Genomic DNA, 21,347 nt, shown 5'->3' on the forward strand with positions numbered 1-21,347 from the left:
TGTCTACAGTCTTTACCACTGGTGCCATGTAAATCCATCAATCAATTTTATTTCCGGCTTTATTCCCAACAAAACAACAAAATTAATAATCAGTGATGCGCCAACTCCCAGTTTGTAAACAACATCTACTGCAGAGGGGGGAGGTCTTCACTCCGACCGGCAGATTTTTAAAGACAAAAAAGCATTTTTACGTCAAACTTTATGAAGCACAATGATTAATCAAACGCTGGGTGTGTTTTATATTCATGGGTTAACTGAATTATTTAACTAATAGACGTAGAGAACCTTCCGTTATTTTGGTTCGACCTCCTCCATTCCCCCCCCCCCCCGGTGAGCTAATGTGGTACGGTCCATATTGTGAAGCGGCACCGTCTTTCCTCACTTCAGTTTGGGTTAAGTCCGCGTCCACTCCCTAGGAAATGAAGGCGTGTAACGGTTTAATTCTGGCCGTGTGACACCGGGATGCTGGAGGGCTTGTGAACCGCTGGACTGCTTAACCATGTTCCCTTCAGCTACGGCGAAATTGAACGGAGGCTGCTTTCAATTCGCCCGCCTTTCTCGTTAGCACACAGAAAGTGCAGTCCGCATGAGAGAGGCTCCTCCGCTGCATTTCAGACGGGGTTTCGACATTCCTTGACGGTCGAGCAGCAGCCGCACCAGCCGCCGCCGCAGGGTGCAGAACCCACGAGCTTCGGCCGCTTGACAGGTGCCGTCGCTCGGCTGTGCTTGGAGAGATGCCGCCCGTCCAGAGAACAATGTCCGATCTTCGCACTCGAGCGGAGGGTATGTGGATGCTGTTGTAATCAGCTTTATATCTTTGGGAAGCCGTTGGAGAGCATATGTAGCAGTTTATGAAATTTTATTTAATATAGTTGCAAGAAGGCCGTCTGGTATGAGCTCAGTGTAGAAACTTCCTAGTTAAAACTGTGCAAACTTTATAAGTTTCAGAAACGAGGCAGATCTCTGGAAGCCTGAATGTGTCAAAACAAAACCTGAAATGAAAGTAAAAATCATCCTTTAAAGAAGGGGTTTTTGACACTTGAAATTTTGTAAAATTATCCATACTAATGTAACTCTTTCACTTATAAGGCAAACAAACCTACTCTTATTGTATTGTTGTGAAAGACTGCGATATTTTAGTGCACGTTTGTGAAGTACATGTTTAATGTATATTTGTGAAGTACATTCCTTTTAGGATATTTTACACAAACATGATGTTCCATCTAGAGATCAAGATTTTTATTCATTCCTCCTTTTGAACTAGCTCCAGCTCAGTCAGATTTAAAAGGAGACGGTCAGTGAACATTAGTTTAGGGTTAGGCATTTCTAACACACAGGCAGCGATCTAAATTAGTAACTGGTCACATATGTAAACATGGAACCTTGGGATCCTCTTGAGACAATAACCTAAATAGTAATGAGAAAGCATATTTATTTTGCAAATAGAAGAAACGATATTAAAACCAGGCTTGAATAAATAAAAACAACCTAATGGTGACTCTATTGGCTAAATGTGTTGCCATTGGACCACTTTTAATTTGACTCGGTAAAAATACTTGCATGCTCAACCAAGACTCAGGGACAAAAGCCATTTTCATTTTTGCAGACCAGGAAGCTGGATGAATGTGCAGGCTGTTTGTTGCTGCTGGAAGGCAAACCTTCTCTCCAGTATCACATTTTTTACAAAATACTTTCCTCTTAGACTGCTCTGGCTTTCGCTCCATCCATCTTCCCATCATCTATGACCAGCTTCCCTGTTCCACAGCATGATGCCATCTCCACAAAGTGTCACTGAGGATTGTTTGTGCCATGTTTGTCTTCCACCATTCACAGTGTTTTTGCATATATAAAAAAAATTATTTTGGTCTCATTTGACCAGAGTACCTTCACTCACACACTCACCTTGTTCACTACATGACAAACTTTAAACAGGACTCCTTATGGCTTCTCCAGATGTATGGTTCTACTGAAAAATACATTGAGTTGGGATTTATCAGTAGGTTTCCACTACAGTTCTTTTGCTTGTAAGTGAAGTGCAACATAAAATCGTCAAGATTTTATAGTTATGAGAAAATTTGTATAGTAGATCAGTAGATTTGAGTTTTTGGGTGCGTCTCTTTTTTTCAGGAGCTCACCGTATAGCTCAGCACATCCACGCTCACCACAGGGTGCAGGTGCAGTCAGTTTTGAAGCCTTCGACCCTTCACATGCCTGATTTGATGCTTGCGCTGACCTCAGACCTCTCAGGACAGGGGCTGAATATATCTACAGTGATCAATATTATACCTTGTGATTTATGACCCTTCCTGCAGTTTCTGTTTTTCTTTGCACCAAATGTAGAGTCTGTGCTGAGTTTGATTTATACACTGGCTAATTCCTCATTCTGAATTATGGCCGTCTACTATATTATTTGGCTGCATAGCAACTAGCTCGGCCTGTAGAAGTGAAATGAAACAAATTCGTTGAGGGTTTTCTGTTTGCTTATCTACTTCCTAAAATGTTGTGGATGAACCTAATAACATGGACAATTCGTAGTTATTGACTAACAGTGAATTGCTATGCAGTGACTTTGTTGTAGAACTAGCTGCCAGCAGTATTTGATATTGGTGTTGAAGTCTGTTCACCCACCTATCAACCAGATAATTCAGAAGAGAAACAGTTTGCAGCTTGACAATTGCCAGGCTCATGTCAAGTGGTACTTTTCTCACCTCTGTCTATTTCTGTGTTTGAGTTTTGAAAAATCATTTAATAAATGCCCTTTGACTGCATTTTTTATTTTTCATTTTCCAAAATATTCTTAACTTGCAGAATATTCTTAACTTGCAGAGTCTAGCACATGCTTGCTGCAAAGTGAAAGGTCAGATGAGTGGATGGAGACAATTGCTTGTACCAGTCATTCCTGAAGCCGAAGAAACCACTGACTATGTGTTGTTGTTTTGCCTTCTTGATCACTTTTGTTCAGTTTCTTTGAGTCACTGTTGTCCCAACAGATGGCTACAGAACAACATATATAAAAAAAAAAAACTATTTTCTGAAAGAAGAAATTTAGGTCTTGCTGAAAGAAACTGATGAAATGGTTTCTTTAGAACTGTTAACATCATTGTACATGGACAGTGAAATTGGAAGATGACCACGAAATTGGATAATTTTCAGTTTGTCTCATAGTGATGACCTGCTGTTTGGGGTGGAAAAAATAGGCTTTTTTTTCCCCAAGCCACACTGAGCTCTTTCAGGCTGCGATTGCCTTTGGTGTGGCTACGGTTACTGGGGGAACCAGACCAAAGTTTCCCGTTTTGTTTAAATTAGCAGGGTGCTAAAAAGGAAGTTGCAGGACGTCCAAGAATTTAGCAATCAATTTTAAAAAAGAAACTTTGGGGTGCTTGGTGGTTTGTTGGTAAAACTCACTCATCATCACAGTTGTTCTTTGTTCGATTCCCGGTCTCGGACCATTTAGAATCAGCTATAATCAGCATGGCAAAGCTTTCCAGAAACCATAGATTGGTCCTTAATACATTTCTAATTGGTGCAGCCTTACTTTGTGCCAACATCTCGTCACAGATTGTTGCTATTCTATAGGTGGTCTTAAACACTTTGCTGGTAGAATCCTAAATAATTTAATACAAAATATAGATTTTCTGTAAAACTGTTGACAATGTAGATCCTGGAGTCTCAAGAATAAAAACATTAATTATGCAGCAGCTATTGCTTTCATGCTTACACTACTTTTTAATTTTGCGAAGAGGAAACAGTTGAGCTCTTTTCCTATCTGTGAGCTTGATAAGCTATGAAGCAGCCTCATGGCTTTGGATTTTTCCATTTTAATGGACAATCCAGTGTATAAGTCTTAATTAGTAGCATGATAAATCAAAATGAGCTCGATAACTTCCACTTTGATACATTTTTTTAAAGGAACATTTTGTTTACAGAGACATCATAATCCATTTTATTTATTGGTTTTGGTTGCTGTGGCTTATTTTGAATATTTAAAATATTTTCCAGTTTCAGTGTCACGTTATCTTTGCAAAAATGAAAGTTTATGGGTGTTTGAGAAGACATTCTGACATTATTATGTCATATCAATATATTCCTTGAAAATGATCTCAACAACACAATATTATCATTTATGGCAATATTTATTTCCATCAATTTATCTTTGGCCTACCAGTGCCACATAATTATTTTTGGTGTTTTTATGAGAGTCAGAGCAAACTCCCCAACCAGTTTTTTTTTTTTTTTAATCACCTCGGCACACGGGGCAGACATCCATCTAGCAAGGGCAACCCTCTGCCAGGCTTACCACCTAATCCATCAGCGGCCCGTCCGTCAGCTCTGCATGCTGCGCACACCCCTCGGTCTTGGCCTTCACGTGTTACTTCACTCCATGTCACTCTTCTTTACTGTGTGGTGGAAACATCGAGCATCTCTGCCAATCTGATGGAATGCATTGCCAAAATAACCCTATCAAGTACACTTGGCACACATGTGACACACGAAGCGATTGGCACATTTAATATGTAAATCGGCAACGAAAGGCAGGCACCTTTAGATTCTGATCTCTTGAACACAAATTTCCACGGACAATAGAAGGTGATTGTTTATCTGCAGATGGGTAAAATCCCCTAGTGTAGTTTACGCTAAAGACGAGAACAGGCTGGTGAAACCTGTCCTGACAGGAAGCTGTTGCTTAGTTCCTACTGCCAACATTCCTTTTCTGAGACACAAAATAATCTGCTGTTTCTTTAAGCCCAATACCTCTCTCTTTGCCTGCCTGCCTGCCTGCCTGTCTGTCTTAAGGTTTTATTCCCAAGTGTAAGTGAAGCGGGATGTTCCCCCTGTAGCATTTCAATAACACCAGCTAAGTCTCAGTCTGTCTGAATTGTGGTATCAGCATGAAGGGAGAGACTGGAGGGGGACAGACTTCTCTCTTCTGAAGGGATCCAGAGCTACCTGTGTGCCCTGTGGATCGCCGGCTGATAATAATGTGGCACAGAAGCCCAACACACCACTAAATCCCTCGTCTTGAGCTGCCAATGTGATATATCAAGTCCCCTCGGGCCTTCCTTCTCTACGTAATGGCATGGGACGTCTCCTCTTCTCTGCTTTCTGTTTAACGTCTTGCCTCCATCGGTTACCTGCAGCCAGTCTAACCTTGTTACTCCTCAGACACTTGACTGCGCTCACTTCAATGACTCTTCTCTGTGCATCGCAAACTGCTGCATTAGGTATAAGAACGGTTGTGCAAGTGCAGACAAAAAGGAGGTACAGTTTCTAAAATGTGGAGGAAGCAAAGGCAGCTCCAGACCAGAATGTTTTTGCCAATGTTTATTTTAATACCAGTTTTGCCTATAATGGCCTTTTTTTAACTTACTGATTGCTAATTTTACAGTGTTCTAGTTTGTAAATTCCTTGTGTTGTGAAAGCCAAAAGTATATCTTTTAGAATATATAATAAAATACTAACTAGGTAAATTATTAACTGTGTATCTTGTCCCTTTTTTAAACTTTTGCACAACATCGTATGACCAGTCTTAGTCGCATTTGCTCTGTTATATATTTCAGTGTTTTCTGATAAAAGCAATAAAATAGCATCTTTGTGTTTGTTTGAAATCAGTGTTTTGGCTAGAGATTATATCTGGACAGTGCAATGATGCAATGTTTGACAAGCGTTATGCATTTGCACACCAATGTTTGGGCTGGATTAACATTTTCAGCCCTTGATGTCCTTTCAGATTTTAGTTTTGGTGATGCTCATGGAAAGTGATGAAAAAATCTTGATGATTGAAAAGAAATAAGAGTGAGAAAAACAATGACTGTTGTCAATGCAAAATTCAACATAAAAACAGCATAGACGCATGTTTTCCTGCACCAAGAAACCAGATTCATCTTGATTGGACCTGACTGATCAGCCAGTTGGAAACTCAAAAATGACTTTTCTTTTCCCAGTCAGTGAGCACACAGTGCAAAGCTCTACCAGGTCATGCTGACAACAATAATCTTTGGTCTGGGCGCTGATACTAGGTGAAAAATATTTTCAATTTAGTTAAGATGTTTGCGGGTGTATTCACACCAGCCCTGTTTAGTCCGCTTCAACCAAACTCTAGTTTTTTTGACTAGAATGTCCAGGGAGGTGTAAATATGCAATTAAACTCTGAGTAGACAAAAAGAAAATCATATTCTAATCTGTCTAAAAACCTTTTTTTTTTTGGTTTGGTTTAAGTGAACTCTGGTGTAATTTGAATTCATATCTGAATGCAAGTGGACTGGAGGCCGACCTAAAAGCAGAAGCGGGCCATAGTGCAAGGGATCCTGGTAAATGCAATCAAAACTAATGTACAAGTCTAGCACCTGAGAAATGGCTTCTGGTATTTTACATCTGCCACCTGTGTGAATTTAACTACTTAAAAGACGTCGTCTAATATGGGATGCTTTGCGGTTCAAAACAATTGTCACCTGATGGACTTTGTGATCACAATTGACTCTGGAATACTGCAGTCTCTCAACATAAATTTAATGATTCACAGATCAAATTTTCTTTCCATTATCTCCTACAAAATAAAGTCTACATTGATGTTAGAAAGGAAGCTTAAACTTCCAGATGTATCACAAACTAGTATTTTGTGGCGTAACAGATGACTAGAATTCATTTGATAAACTCGATATTCCCAAACAATCCTAGCAGTTGCCGGTTGTTTTTCTGACCTGGGTGTGTCTCTGTGACACAGCAAGAAAATGCAACAAGGTTATGTGCAGGAATACAGCCAGTGAGGCTGTGGGATGATGAGGTCGGATGAAGTGTTGGCAGGCTCTCCACAGGAAAGCAGCACCATCAATGGTGGGTAAGATGAAACTCCAGCTGTCCTTCACCTCCCTGTGCACCTCCATCCTGACAGAGCTTTTGGATTTTATGAGCCTGACTGTCTAATTTAGATTTTGGCTTAACAAGGTCATAGTGCCTCTTCTATACATGGATAGTTCTAAATATCCATGTATACATAGGTAGTATAGTTGATTCTATACCATAAACTATAGATGGATTCACACTGTCTATCTGTAAATGGATAGTTTAAACTATACATGTATAGAAGCGTTTTTTTATTTTTATCACATATATCTGTGCATTGTGATGCTGGCTCATAGTTCTGAGTAAGTGATCTTTTACTAGTTCAGATATCTAAGGCAATAACTGGGTTAAAAGAAAATGCAGCCTAATCTACATTTTCTTTTAATTTATAGTCCTGCAATATTTGACATATATGGGTCATGTTCTGTAGATGGTGATGTTAATGGCACATGAAGCGATCGCCTTCATGAGAGTCTGTGCTCCTGCAAGAAGCGCCATAACTAATATTAACAGATGACCTACTCTAAAGATTTAGACCTGAATCAATTAGACAAGTATGATATCCACATAAACGTTTCCTCAGTGCACTTAAGAAAAGGGCTTGTTCTCTGCGGACGTGCAATATAATTTGCAGATGTTTCTGGCAAACGGTCTCATCAGATGCGACACATCAGGTCAGCTGACATCATTTAAAACACTGACTAGGATTAATTGTTATCATCCGCCATTTCATTATTGCAGCTATTTATAGATGGTATTTGATGGAAATTAGCCTAGTTGCCTGTCATTTTTATCCTTTTTTTCATCTCAGCCTTTTTCTAATAAAAATAATTTTTGTAATTTTCTTGTCGGTGTTTGGTAAATGCCAAATAACATTTTTTTAAATTACAATTTTAGTTTTTATTTTTATTTTTATGGAAATGCACATGACATAACAAATGGACAGAAACATGTTGTATATTCATCCCTTTCACATGATCTCTGAGCTATGGTAGTTTGCACAGTTTATCTTCTTTTTAGACAGCATGAATGAACTGATATGTACTGTTAGTCTTTAAGTGTGAATCCTACTAAACCGGTCAGTCAGACAACACCATCCTGGTTGTCATGCCTAATGAGGCTAGTCCTGCAATAGTAGCATGAAAAACAGGTTTGGTCTGTTGTAGGCACAGGGTGTGGTGAGGTCTATGAGGATTGATGACCTTTAAAAATGGTCAGACTGGTATTTCCACAAAAAAGTTTAACAATGATGCAATTGCTTTTTAAAAAGTAATTCTCTTGTTATGCAAAATAGTAATTGATTTATACTATTAAAACTAAAATGTATTTAGTTTTAATTTTGATGCATATAAATAAGCAAGAAAATTGATCAAATAGGTTTTAATTTGGGATTAACAAATAAATTCCAAATGTACTTCAGTAAATTTAAATTTTTATGCTGAACATTAGCTCTTTATTCCATTCTGCTTTTTGTAGAGTAACATAAAGAGTATTAGCTGTTCAGTTAGTCAGGTTGAGCCTGACTAACTTGACAACCACAGCATTAGAGGGACATTATTAGCTTAATTAAGTTTTCACACCATAACTGGACATATTTCCAAACAGACATTTATTCTTTTACAAAAAGGAAATGTTTAGCAGCCTTCATTCATCCTGCTGACAGGTGGTGTGCAGCAACAGGCATGGGTGGGGAAACGTTGAGTTACAGCTTCAGTTCTTCTTCTGACATCTCATTAATAGCACTTTTAAACATATGTGACATTAAATTTTAGTTTTGAAGTGAAAATTCCTTAAAACTTATGTCTTGATAGCAATATCTGATTTCTATTACCCTATTTTAAACAACAGCAGGCAATATGCTGTATTTTCTAAAAGACTTTAATGATAAATCTTTAAAGAAACATTTTTAGAGTGGGGTTGCTTTTCAATTTTCAGGGAATGTGTTATCTCTGATCCAAAGGTGTGTCTAATTAGATTTGGCCCGATTAACTTTTTATGAATTTTTCCCAACAGAATGGCATTTATTTATTTATTTATTTACATCACGTTGTTGTCTTTTGTTTATAGCTGAACACTAACAGAGCACATAATGATCTTTGGTTCTTGCAATGTTTTTTTATACAAGGTGCTACTTGGCCTTTATTAGTATTCCAACAAGCTACCCTAAGATTTGCATAACGTCAGCATTTTAGCATGATCTATTTTTAGGATGCTGGAAGTGGCCGTTTTAACCTAAGAAATCCTTCAGGGCCCTCATTTGAAACAGTTTTGATGCCTTGATAATATATCAATGTTGCTGACATTCGAAGCGCTTACAGGGATCTGCAAAGTGTGTAGCATATGCTCTTGTGTTTGATCATTCATAAAGTCGCTCTGAGTGGAAAGGCTTGTCTCTCGGCAGATCCCTCACTAAGCTCAGCCAGGCCATCCCTGTGATGTCACTGCTAGACCCAGCTGCCTGCGTTGTCCCCGGACTTTCCGTCCCGCTACAGTCTGCCTGAGCCTATGAGGATCCAGATGGAGCCAAACAGGGCGGAGAGATTAATTCTGCAGCTGCCCTGTTGTTGTTGTTGTTGTGGGTGCTGGTTATAACATCGAGGTCTGATAAGAGACTTATGGATGTAGCTTAGATTGAGGCAGTACCTATAGTCTCCAACAGCCCTTCCTTCCATTTATAAACAGAAAAGATAGAAAGGGATGATTTTTTATCTGAGACTTTGGTGGCTATGAATAGACTGCAGCCTTGAATAGGCTGCTCTGTCCACTAAAATATTTATCTGGGTTGAATGCATCATGTAGAGAGCTTTAGTTGGTGCCGCTATACAGATACAAAGGGACGTGGTATATTGCAAACCCATCAAGAGATCACAAAATACATCACTTCTAAACTAATTTGAACTCTTAATGATGGTAAGGAGCCTCTGTTTAAGTGCCAGTCAACAATGACAATGCTTTCAACTGGTTTGGCTGGTGTTCACTTCCTGGTGTTGGATAAGTGTTGTTACCTCCCTGTTTTCTACCGCCATTTCCTTTATAATTGAATAAGCTTTGAGTGAGCCTGATTCTGTCCAGGCAGACGACTTCAATCACACTTTACTGACCTCTCAGGCTCATCGGTTCTAGCTCTGTGTCTGAGGAAGACTGGACAGGATGTGTTGTATTCTGAGAAATTTATAGCTGCTCTGATTTGAAAAATGATGTTTTGAATGCCGTACTTGACTGCGCACTTTAAAAATTACAGACCTAAGAGATAAGTGGTTATGTAGTTATTTGACAAACAAAAACCAATTGAGATATTTTACAAAAAAGTCAGAGTGCAAAGACGTCAAATATGGAGGTCCTACAAGGTTTAGTGTTGGTATATTTGAAATAAAACAATAAGTATCTAGTAAACAATAACTTGCCTTTGCAGCTCAAATAAATATTTGAGACGATATTGTTGATGAAATAGTTAAATCCGAGTAGACTGACTGATTTTTAAATTCGAATAAAACAAAATGTATGATCTTTGGTTACTGATAGATTCAGTTTTTGTTGAAAATTGTAAGTTTTTATGGTTAACTTTAGATTTTAGCTGGAATAAAATGAAAGGTATTCATAGCAATGCACATTATAGAAAGACGCCCAGAGTTGCAGTTTCATATTTATGTATTCTACCATATTTGACTTGATGTTTGGAAGTTTGGGGATGCACTTATGCAACTAACTGTAAACCTTTGATCTACAAAAAAGAGAAGAAAAAAATAATATAAAGTCTGCTTAAAAATTTAAAGATTTGGTTAATTTATTCATATGTTAATCTTGAAAGAAATTGTGGCCAGAGCTTGCGAATGAGAGATGATCATAGATGGGAAAACTTATTCTAATAAAGTGTGCATGAACTATATGTAATAATAATCGAACAAATGAAGCATCTTTATATTGGACAGAATTATTATTTTTTTAATAGGAACTTGTCTTGCTTGACATTTTCTCTGCTACACACACTAGTCGCCCAGCCTTTCTAGACTGACGGGGGAAGACCAGCATGTCATAGTCGAGTCTTCTGGACAGTTTTTCCCACTGGGCGCCCTGTCCAAAATATGTCCCTTCTCGTGACTATTGTTCCACCAGTCCGCATCTTGGCTGACACAAGCAATAATCTTGACATCTGGACTGCATCCAAACATATTACAACTCTCAGTGGCATTGATCCTTCCCCAAGAGGCTTTCCCTTCAGAGCTGTCTGCCACTCCTCGCTTGCTTCAACTGAGCTTTATTTAGCCTTGTCGAGCGTCTGTGGAGTTCTAACCTGCTTAATATAGTACAGGACGATAATAATAAAGCTCACAGGAAGATTTTGTCTGGTATCCCTTCTTGTTTCCATTATTGTGAGAGGGATTGACGTCATGACGCACACTGGTGTTGATGTCGCTTCCGGAGATGAAAAGCAGAGCTTCCACTAAGACGTTAATAGCAGTGGCCTCGATATGTTTTACACAGGCTGTTGTAGAACCAGGAGACTTGAACTTAACAGAGAAGATTTCAGAAAAGCTTTTTAAAAAGGTTGTGCGAAAACTTAATTTATTGGAACTATCAACTCTTTCATCTCATCGTCAGTTTTTGCTTGAAAATAATTACACACATATTTAAATTATGGGATTGATGTTGAATGTTAGATTAGTATTTGCAGTATTAGACCACTTTCCGGCTTCCGCCCTGTTTCTCCTCCCCAATCCAATTAAAGTGTTCAACTCAAAGCCTTAAATTGGATCAGATGTGTAAGAATAGTTGCTGCAGCAGAAACCTGACAAGGGTCTTCGGCGGATAGGTGGCATAAAGGTAGACATTATGATGGGAAGTTAAGTCATTGGAATTTAAGTTATACTTGGGGAAACTATATTGAAAACTTGTGCGTTGTGATGAATTCCTAAGCTGACTTGCTGTTTAGACCATTAGTCCAGCCTTCCTGCAGATTGACTCCACCTCCACAGTATTGCACAGTGGTTTGCTGAACTTAGTCCTTGTTCTGCCTCACAACCTCAGACTTCTTGTTATAGTGACACTTGAACTAGTCAGTGTAGGATTAATTTCTGTTCTGTTTTTTTTCTTCTTTTTAAATGCAGCACCCTTAATTTTCCATAGTTTGTTCTTCTTACTAATCTTCCTTAGATAAATCTCAGTTGTGCTGTTACAGGATTTTTCAAACCTCAGCTACTTTGGACATAAAATCATCCAATACTTAATTGCGGCAGTAGATGGCAGTAGTGATTTAGCTTTGAGCGAGACTGATTGTCGCTTCTCTGCATTTCACAGCAGAAGTTGTAAGTTAACGGTTAGAAAACAGAGGTCAACAGCCAGAAGCTCAGTCAGAAATATGTATTCATGTACTTCTATCTAAAGCTCCCTGTTTTGTGTTGCAAACAAAAATAAAGACTTGTGACACCGGAATTAAAGTTGTCCAGTCCGTGTGTAACAGCAACATTAGGGAATCTGAAGTTGTGCTTCTGTCATGAGATGTATGTCAAAAGACATACAATAGAAATTTTTGTCCGGACTAAGTTGGTAAAGACGCCACAGGAAACCTCAAGTAGTGTTCGGAAACAAGGTAGGGATCTAAAACAAGCCTCCTTGGTATCAAATTATTTGTTTTTTCCCCTTAGTTTTCTTAAGCAAAAGTAAAACTCAGGTTTACTGTTATCTACTTTCTTGCTGGTCCACTTTCTTTCTACCGTAACTCCCTTTTACAACTTTGGGATTATGTCTCAGCTTCTATCATCGTGTTTGTTCATTTTGGCAAGATCAGAATTTTGTGACCAGTTTCTCATCTTTATTTATTTTTTGTAAAGCTTTGACCTGCTGATACAAATTTCTCCTTAGTAACTCTAATTGAAGAAGAAATGAGAAGAGCATTAACATATTTTATTGCCTTCCTGTAGTTATCAGTCATTAATTATTTATATTAGGAGCATAGACAACATAGCATCCAAGGGAAGAGATGCATTCAGGAGAAAAATATTTCAGTTTAAACTATCTTATACAAATGATGTGGCGTTGGCATGCCTAGCATTACTGAATCTTCCATCTCTATGTGTGTATTCCCTGCAGAAGTTTGATCCTTATAGTATCAAACCTCTTATAGTAAGGTTTCCAGAACTGTCCATTTCTAAATCATGCTTGTTTTATTATAGACGGCTCAAAAGAATAAGGAAGCAACTTTGTTTTGCTCAGCTTAGCCTTCCTGTTAGCTTCTGCATGTCTCTGTCTCTCAGCCCAAATTAGCAGCAAACATGTGGCAGAAAAAATATATTTTTTGACAGCTGTGTGCATTTCTGGGCTTCCTTCGCTTTCATTTTGAAACACTTCACAAATGCTTTTGTGAACAAATATTTCAAATCACCAGAAAATGTTATTTATTTCGGTTAGCTGAAAAGTAAGGCATAACTTCCTTAAAAATTGAAAATGCCTCCTGTCTGATTCCAATTAAATTCCTGTACAGTTTATTATATATGTGCCATCTAGCACATGAAAATATTAAGGTCAAAGTAGCTGACGGTGACATACAAGTCAGTGTTGTTTCATAGAGATCAATGAAATATTCACGTACTTAACAGATTTACTCAAATTGAGTTCTCATCTTGTTCCGTAGCTGCTAAAAGGGACGGAGGCTAAGTTAAATAAGAGCACAACCAGCAACTGGTGCATTGCAGCACCTGGCCTACCCCAGTGGCCTACTCCTGCTGCGAAGGCTCATTCAGAACACAGAGGTGCAGCATCAATCACATCCTCAGCCACATGGCCTGCTTCTTCACAATGGCCTCATGCTGCAGTGATAGTTGCTGCCTTTTCCTGTCCTCGAGTGTTACAAGCAATATTGTTTTTAGGTTAATTCTCGCATTATAGATGAAAGACTTTCTACCTCAGATTTAAACAGATTTGTTCTCTTTGTACAATGCCTAAATGAACAAAAGACAAAGACACAACACTTGACTCTGCTGTTGCTTTGCTGACACCACCCCGCCTCCCAAACTAATCCAATAAACCACCTTTCCTGATCTGACATCTTGCATAACGAGGTCGGGATAACCACCCAATGTTTTCCCTGGTGACCAAATGACTACAAGGGGCTGTTTATTTTTAGCCATCGAACACATGCTGAGAAGAGAAACTTTCCAGATAAGATCTGTTGGGTACTTCTTGGTATACGCTAAGTAGACAGTTAAAATAACAAGGACTGGAATTTGAGATTTGGGTTTTACGTAACATGAGTTGGAAAGCAATAAAGGGAAAGGTGAGAAAGCGAAGGAAAGCACAGAGCAGTGAAAGTGGAAAGCTTGAGTTTAAAGGCGATGTCAGTCTTCCACCTTGTTTCCTTGACGTGACATGGAGGGAATACTGCAGAGCAAGCTAGGGTTACAACCGGGGCATATCATTTAGTGTCTCTGGTTACAGCATCTCACCACTCTGCAGTTTGTTGTTGTTGAAGACATTTTTCCGCACTCACATGACTTTCTTTCCTGCGTCCTATTTTTGTCGTCGTAAAAGTTATTCTTTTACGTCAACCCATATCTTCTAACACAACAAGTTGGCATGTGATCAGGACCAACCTGATAACTTTATAGTCGGGGAATGCTCTCTGTACCTGAAAGTTTGGATGATACTTTCTTGTGTCTGCTCTTGGTATCTACTCCAAAATGAAAATAAATGAATTGGTAAATGAAAATAAGGAAAAAGATGATACAATTTTTTTCTCAGAATGTATCTTTTCCAGTTTTTGGTGTGATCTAAGCTGCCTATCTTTCAGTTCCAATGCTTATATGTTGGAGCTCAGTTACAACTGAACTCCTGTGAATATAAAGAAACATAAAAAAACAAGTTAAAATGTTACACATTGATTGATCCAAGTATTTTATCATTTGGTAATTAGCTGATTTTTATTAGTAAGTCAGACATGTGGAAAGATAAAAGAATGGCAATTATGGAGACCTAGATTACTTAAGGACTTGGATGTTTATGTTATAACCTCACACCTTAATATAACTTTATTCGTATACAGACGAGCACAATTGATATGGAAAAAAAATTTGAATTCCGAATACTAAATGTAGAGCATGAATATAGTCCTCCTGAGTGAATACTGTGTAGAATCATCTTTTCACTGCCATTACAACTGACCATATGCCTCGGCCAGCTATAGACATCTACAAACTTAAAACTTTTCATCTTTACGAAATAATTTAAGCTCAGTCAGACTGGATAGACGTTGACTTGGAGTGTTGTCATGGATTTGTTCCTGAAATTTGACTGGGTCTTTCTGACACATGACGGTAATTTGAAGATGGACCTTCACAACAGTTCCTAGTCTTTTGCAGCCACTAACGTGTTTTGCTCCAGGATTTCTCAGTATTTAGCCCATTGCGTCTTCCCATTAACTCTCACCATCTTTCCTCTGCCTGCTGGAAAGTGTTCCCCATAGCATTGTGCTGCCCCCTCTGCTGTTTCATCTTGGGGAAAGTATGTAAAAGGTGATGGAAAGTTCAGTTTCTATCTCATCTTACCACAACGGTGTCTTCCACATGTCACTGTGCCCCACATGGTTTTGTGGCAAACTCCAAACACAACTTCTTGTTTCATTGTGTACTAACAATGATTTCTTCTTGCCATTCTTTCCTTCAGGACAGGGTTTATGTTTTCTTATGATTTTCATAGTTGTGCTTTTCTGCAGCTCCTCCAGAGTTACTGTAGGCCTCTTTTCTGCTTTGTTGATAAATGCTCTCCCTCCACAGCCTGTTAGTTTAGGTGGACAGCCATGTCCCGCTATGTTTGCAGATGTTTTATACTCTTTCCATTGTGTGAGACCTGGACTTTTTGAGATTCTCAAAGCTTGGAATATAGTTTCATAACTGAACCCTTCTTTAAATCTCCTCCACCCCCTATTTATCCCCGAACCTCTTTGCTGTATTTCAAGCTTCACAATGCTATTTCATCACCAGTGTTTTCTAACACAGCTGCATTTACACTGAGCAAAACCTTAGTAGGTTACCGAAGGCACTGGATTTTAATTTAGGACTGTTGGAATAAAGCGGGGTTGAAAAGAAAATATATGCATTACTTTTGCTTTTTTTTAATCTTTAAAACATTCAATAAACAAGGACATGTTCTTTCACTTTCATAATTATGCTTTGCTTTGTCTAACACATTAAGTTCCTTCAGAACTACAGCAAATGTTTTTGGTTGTAACATGGCAACAATTTGTTTTGCTGTATCTTTAAAAATAAGTATAGGACCTTGCTGGTTCAAACTTAGCTTGCTTTTTATAAACTTCTTAGACCATCCTGTTCTGCACGAAGTAGGCTTTTTCCTGATGCACCTGCAACCTGCAGAACATAGCCTGCTCATCTTGCGTTAGCCTTGCTTACAAAGTGAGACCCTTGCCAGTTTTGGATTGGCTCCTTGCCAATAAAAAAATTGCTTCGCAGTACCTGCAGGAGCGTCTCTGCAACCCACATGCAGCCCCCGTTGCGCCTCAGTAGTGTTGTCCTTGCAGCCCACTTTGTTGACCTCGGTGGGAGGCTGGGAGCAGACCAGCGCCTTGTGATTTCAGAGATGGAAGGAGAATTTTATCCAATCAACGAGAGGCTTTTAAAGGACAGAATAGTTGCTTCCATGTTTTAATACTGCGTTATTTGGAAGAAAGAAAGTGGTGGTGGGTGAAAAACGATAAAATCTATATTTTTCTTTACAGGATTACAACGGAGTGTTTTTGAAACTAGCCATAAAACACATTTTCAGTAAAATAATTCAACTGCACATTGATAAAGGCACTTTGGTGTTATAGTTTCAAATCTTCAGACTGAATCGGCTAATCTTCTCACATAAGAGCTGTGCAGTCTCTCCAGCAGGATGTCGCACTGGACAGGAAATTCCTAATAATAATCACACATATCCAGCAACAACACAGGCCCCTGACTGTAAAATAGTAATTGAAATGCAAACTCTATTAACATGTTTTAGGTAATCAGACCACAAACATTTACTTTCGCATACTTTTCTTTAATCTGCTGGTTTAATGAGTGGGTGGTCTGTGCTCAAACTTCCTGTAGAAGAAAGGAATGATCATTGAGACAGAATGATCATTAAGTCATGACCTTTGGGTGACTGTGACTTAAACACTCTGACATTCAGTCTTTCACTGCTTTTCTTATTTAGCTGCACAAAATAGATGGACAATGTTCTTGTATTTTTTTTATAGAGTTTTTATTACTTTATTTATAAAATACATGTGGATCCCCTTCAGTTGGAGTTAACAGTGTTGTTGTTCATTCCTCATCGATATAAAAGTCACATCGTTCATTTGATATGATGATTTCCTATAGCAAACTTTTGCTGTTGAGATTATAAGAAATTAGCTGGGCAAGTCTATGTAATATTTTCTAAATCCTCTTCCCACCTCTTTGATGTTTTAAACTTTTTACTGCTGTCAGATTATTGCTCCAAAGTTTAGGTGAGTGTTCTGTGAGTTTAACTCTAAATGTTTCTTTGTCTTTGCTAATTCATTGTCTGCTTCATGACCAATTCAGTGACAGTTTGTCACACTTGGTTTTGCCTCGCCCACTCTTTCAGATAATAGATTGATAGGAAATATTGCAAACAATCCAAGACCAGAATTACCATGTTATTTAGTATTATCTATGATATCACTATATAAATAATAAAATACTATAATGCATGTTGCCATCTGAAGCAGCAAAGCATCTAAAGTCTCCATAGACTTCCACTGACGGTGGCTCCTCCTCTCCTACCAAGGTCTCCTTTGGTGTTATTCACACTGGACAACTCAAAGACTTCAAAACGGCTTTTCATCTGACCTTTTTTGGTTCTTTTGATGTTTTATTTGTTGTTTAGACTAAAACCTCCTTTCTTGCCTGACGCAGGATATGAAAAGACAGAGGACACATCAGAGAAGACGTCACTGGCTGACCAAGAAGATGCCCGGCTTATATACCTCAATCAGCCGCAGTTCACAAAGTTTTGCAGCAATCGTGTCAGGTAAGAGGGTTATTCACTGAAATGTGCCAAAGATAATAGCTATGTGTGCATTATATCTAGTGACGGATCCGGGAGGTTCAAAGGAGTCTCTATATTTAAGAGCTGAGTTAATGTTGTGTTGGGCAGCTCACTGGTCCACTTCATCTGGTGGTCAGTTTAAGCTTAAGCTGGGCTCTTTGCTGCAGAAATGACAAAAAAATAAAAATACTAACACAGATTTGTTTTTCACTAAACTCAAGACCTAGAAGCAATGTTCCTCTCAAGAAAACTGGATATATTTAGTTTTTCTTTTTTTTTGCTTCATGGTTTCAGTCCCAACATTTTTACTCTTCTAATAATTTTTATTTTTGAGTAAATTGCTACTTTCCTGCTTTCTGTGAATGGTACTGAAAAATGGTTTTTATTTCTAGACTTTGTTCCTCCATCCATCAATACAATAATATTTCCATCTGTTTCTCATTTATTTGTTTTTGTTCTTCTACTTTATGGAAGGTAAAACAGGACAAAATTAAATAAGTGCATCATTAAATCATGAATTAAATGTACTATGAAATAAATAGCGTTGACTAGTTGAACATGACTAATATGGCCATCTATTAAGGCTTTCCCAGTCGCAAATAAATACATTCATAATGTTATCTTGTGTAGTTGATAGGGAGCCTTTTTACTGATACATTATGAGCTGCACAGGTAGCGTTACAGTGTTGTTTGCTCTAGAAATGGATTAGAGCAGATGTTTCAGCCTGACCTTTCTTCTCTGTTGCTCTTCTCCAGGGAGTTCAGGGTTTTTGCCTTGAAGGTCAGAATTGTTCGGAAAATGCCGTCAGCTGGCATTCCTGCACAAGGAACTTGATATGTACAGTATATGCACACGCAGGGATGACTGTAAGTTGAACAGGTGTAGTAACAGGAGACTTTGAATGGAAACATGCACAGGCTTTTGCCATCTGATTTAGATCATTCTCATCTCCAGTACAAGTTATGCAGATTCTCACCGATTTCATTGTTTAATTGGCAACTCTGAAGAAGTGATGATGTGTTTTTAGTGGATCTGGATGTATAAAACATTACCTGCCGAGACTTGCTGGCGTCTGCTGTAGGTTCTGTTTTACTCCAGCCCAGATAAGCCTCCTGGAGTCCGGTGCCAGCGTGCCTCAGGGATCAGGATTAGAAAGCACTAATTAGGATGGCATGGTGAGATACTGTAATCAGGTATTCTGTGCTTTAATATTCTACATTACATTGTTTTATATTAGCTTAGTCATCAGAATCCTTGTAGTCTGCATGCTGATGGTCATTTAGGTTATTTACTGTGCTGGATTAAGAAATGTACACATTAACAAAGCAAACAAGAACTAAAGGAGACTTAAATTAGGAACTCTCTGTAAGCTTTAAAGGGGGCCAGTATTATGTATACTTCAGGTAGTGCCATTTCATAGCACAGTCACTACGTTACCTTCAGATGTTATAAAAATGTTCTATATATTCAGAATTTTACTAACGTTTCTTCAACAGTTTAGGTTCCCATATCAGTGTAGTAAAGTGAAACTAATTTTGCTAACTTAAATCCATCTTGGTCTCAGTCTCCACCTGGACTAAATCCAAAGTGAAGCAGCTGTAGCTCATGTTATTGTGGATTGTTTACACACCTGCACTTGCTGCTGACAGACTAATGTAAAAGGCAATTAATCTCTGATGCTGACAGTTTGTCTTGTGAAAAGATGGGAGGGCCTTTTAAAACCATCTATTGTGTGAAACGCATGGTACAGTTTATATGAACACACAAAGCACTAACTAGCCAGCCAAAGTGGAAAATGTTTTTTTAATCATCATGACTTTCCAAAGCAAATCAGCAATGCATTTCACTCATTTTATAAGCAGCCATGTGAGCTTCTGTGTATAAAGCTAAGCTCCATGTCACCATATCTAAGATACTACTGTTAAGTTAATGAGAAACAAAGCTTAATGTTGAATGTTGTATATGTGATGGGGCTGTACAATGTAAGGATAAATTATGCTTATGTAGCTATTGCATCACCAGTCTTGGTAATTTTGCTACTGTAAGGACATTATAGGACAGTGTATGTCCTATAATCCATTTCACTCATAAATACCATTGTAAATGATAGTGTGACACATGTTTGTTTTTTATCACATAAGTTATATAATTGTGCAGTGATTGAATAATCTGTCAGGTGGAAGGCAATAAAATTAAAGGAAATGTTGCTTTGTGGTCAAATATGTGCTAAAATGTATGCCTTTAACTGGGTCTGCACAATTTTTAGGAATTCATTAACTACAAAAATAGCATTGTATTGATTAAAAATCTATTAATCAGCATTTTTATGCTACTCTACATAATGTCTACATGACTAATTTTGGCTTTTGCTGTAGCAGTTTGCAATTCATACCAACTTGCCACATGTTTCCAACATTGAAATGCAAATTGTTTGTTACTAAAGAGATACTTACTGAAGGACAGGTTGCTATTTACCAAACGGCCTGAAAATGGCCCGAGTGTGCAACATTAAACTCTAATTTGTTTCAAAGAATTTATTGGAAAGCTTCCCTGACCTGTGGGAGGCTCCCAGGTACATGACCTGCTTAGGTCAGGCTTGAAAGTTCACTCCCAATACTGGTATAATTCCAACACTGTGTTGCAAAATGAACACTCAAATAATAGATTATCATGGAGGCAGGTGAGTAATGCCTTTTAAAGAAAGTACACAAGTATATGCCTTGAGTTTTGCTTTTTAATCTTATTTAATGGCAACGGTTATTTAATCTTTGTCACCTCCAACAGCTTAGCATTGCTGCAAACAGCATAGTGTGCCGTCACTGCTAATCATAACAATTATGACTCTTCAGCTTTGTGTTAGCAGAACAGTGCTCGCTAAGCAATGTGTGTGCTAGTTGTTATGTTCTGGAAAATGTGTGTGTGTATATATATATATATATATATATATATATATATGTTTTTTGTCACTACGGCTATACTTTTATTTCTACTAGTAGGCTATTGAAACTGTGTAAGAAGGCAGTCATATATGCTTTTTTTTAAGCACAACAATTATAGTGAATGAAAACAATGGGCCCACCTTTTTTGGCATCAAAACTTTCTAGCCACTGTTGTGTGCTTTTACTTTCCACTGGGATCTCATCTGACTTTAGGCTAAAGATTGAATAAAACTCTGATCTGATCACAATATCGACGACCGTACTTGTGTGTAAAAGTCACTCTCACAAAGAAACTTCCACTTATTTGCATGTCTCACTTTGCCTGTTGGTTTGCTTGATCATTCTGTTCACTTTGATAATGCTGAGCTTCCTCTTATGATCGTGACTCATGTGACTGCTACAAAGCAACAGTTGTATCTGTCTAAGAACATGTAAGGTTTTAGATCAGGGCTCATTTGCATACACATTCTCAATTTTGTTCAATAAAACTTGTCAGACGTACAGAAAGAAACTACATAGAT

At 38.2% G+C, this 21,347-nt stretch overlaps 1 protein-coding gene across 7 annotated transcripts in view; it reads left to right on the forward strand.

Annotated features, from left to right (window-relative positions):
* The first annotated feature begins 351 nt into the window (after nucleotides 1-351).
* atp8a1 (ATPase phospholipid transporting 8A1) overlaps nucleotides 352-21,347 on the forward strand; it is a 101,034-nt gene continuing 80,038 nt past the window's right edge. For 4 of the 7 annotated variants that reach the window (XM_081611683.1, XM_008420551.3, XM_008420553.3 and 1 more), the window contains exons 1-2: nucleotides 353-783; nucleotides 17,754-17,868. In XM_081611683.1, the coding sequence (XP_081467809.1) occupies nucleotides 735-783; nucleotides 17,754-17,868 (164 nt within the window). In that variant the 5' untranslated portion in view covers nucleotides 353-734. Of the gene's footprint in view, nucleotides 784-17,753; nucleotides 17,869-21,347 lie in introns of all 7 variants that reach the window. The other 3 variants (XM_008420550.3, XM_081611684.1, XR_014089294.1) reach the window with 2 other exon arrangements.

This window comes from Poecilia reticulata, chromosome 10 (assembly GCF_904066995.2).
Source record: "Poecilia reticulata chromosome 10, P_reticulata-male-v2, whole genome shotgun sequence".
NCBI lineage: Eukaryota > Metazoa > Chordata > Actinopteri > Cyprinodontiformes > Poeciliidae > Poecilia > Poecilia reticulata.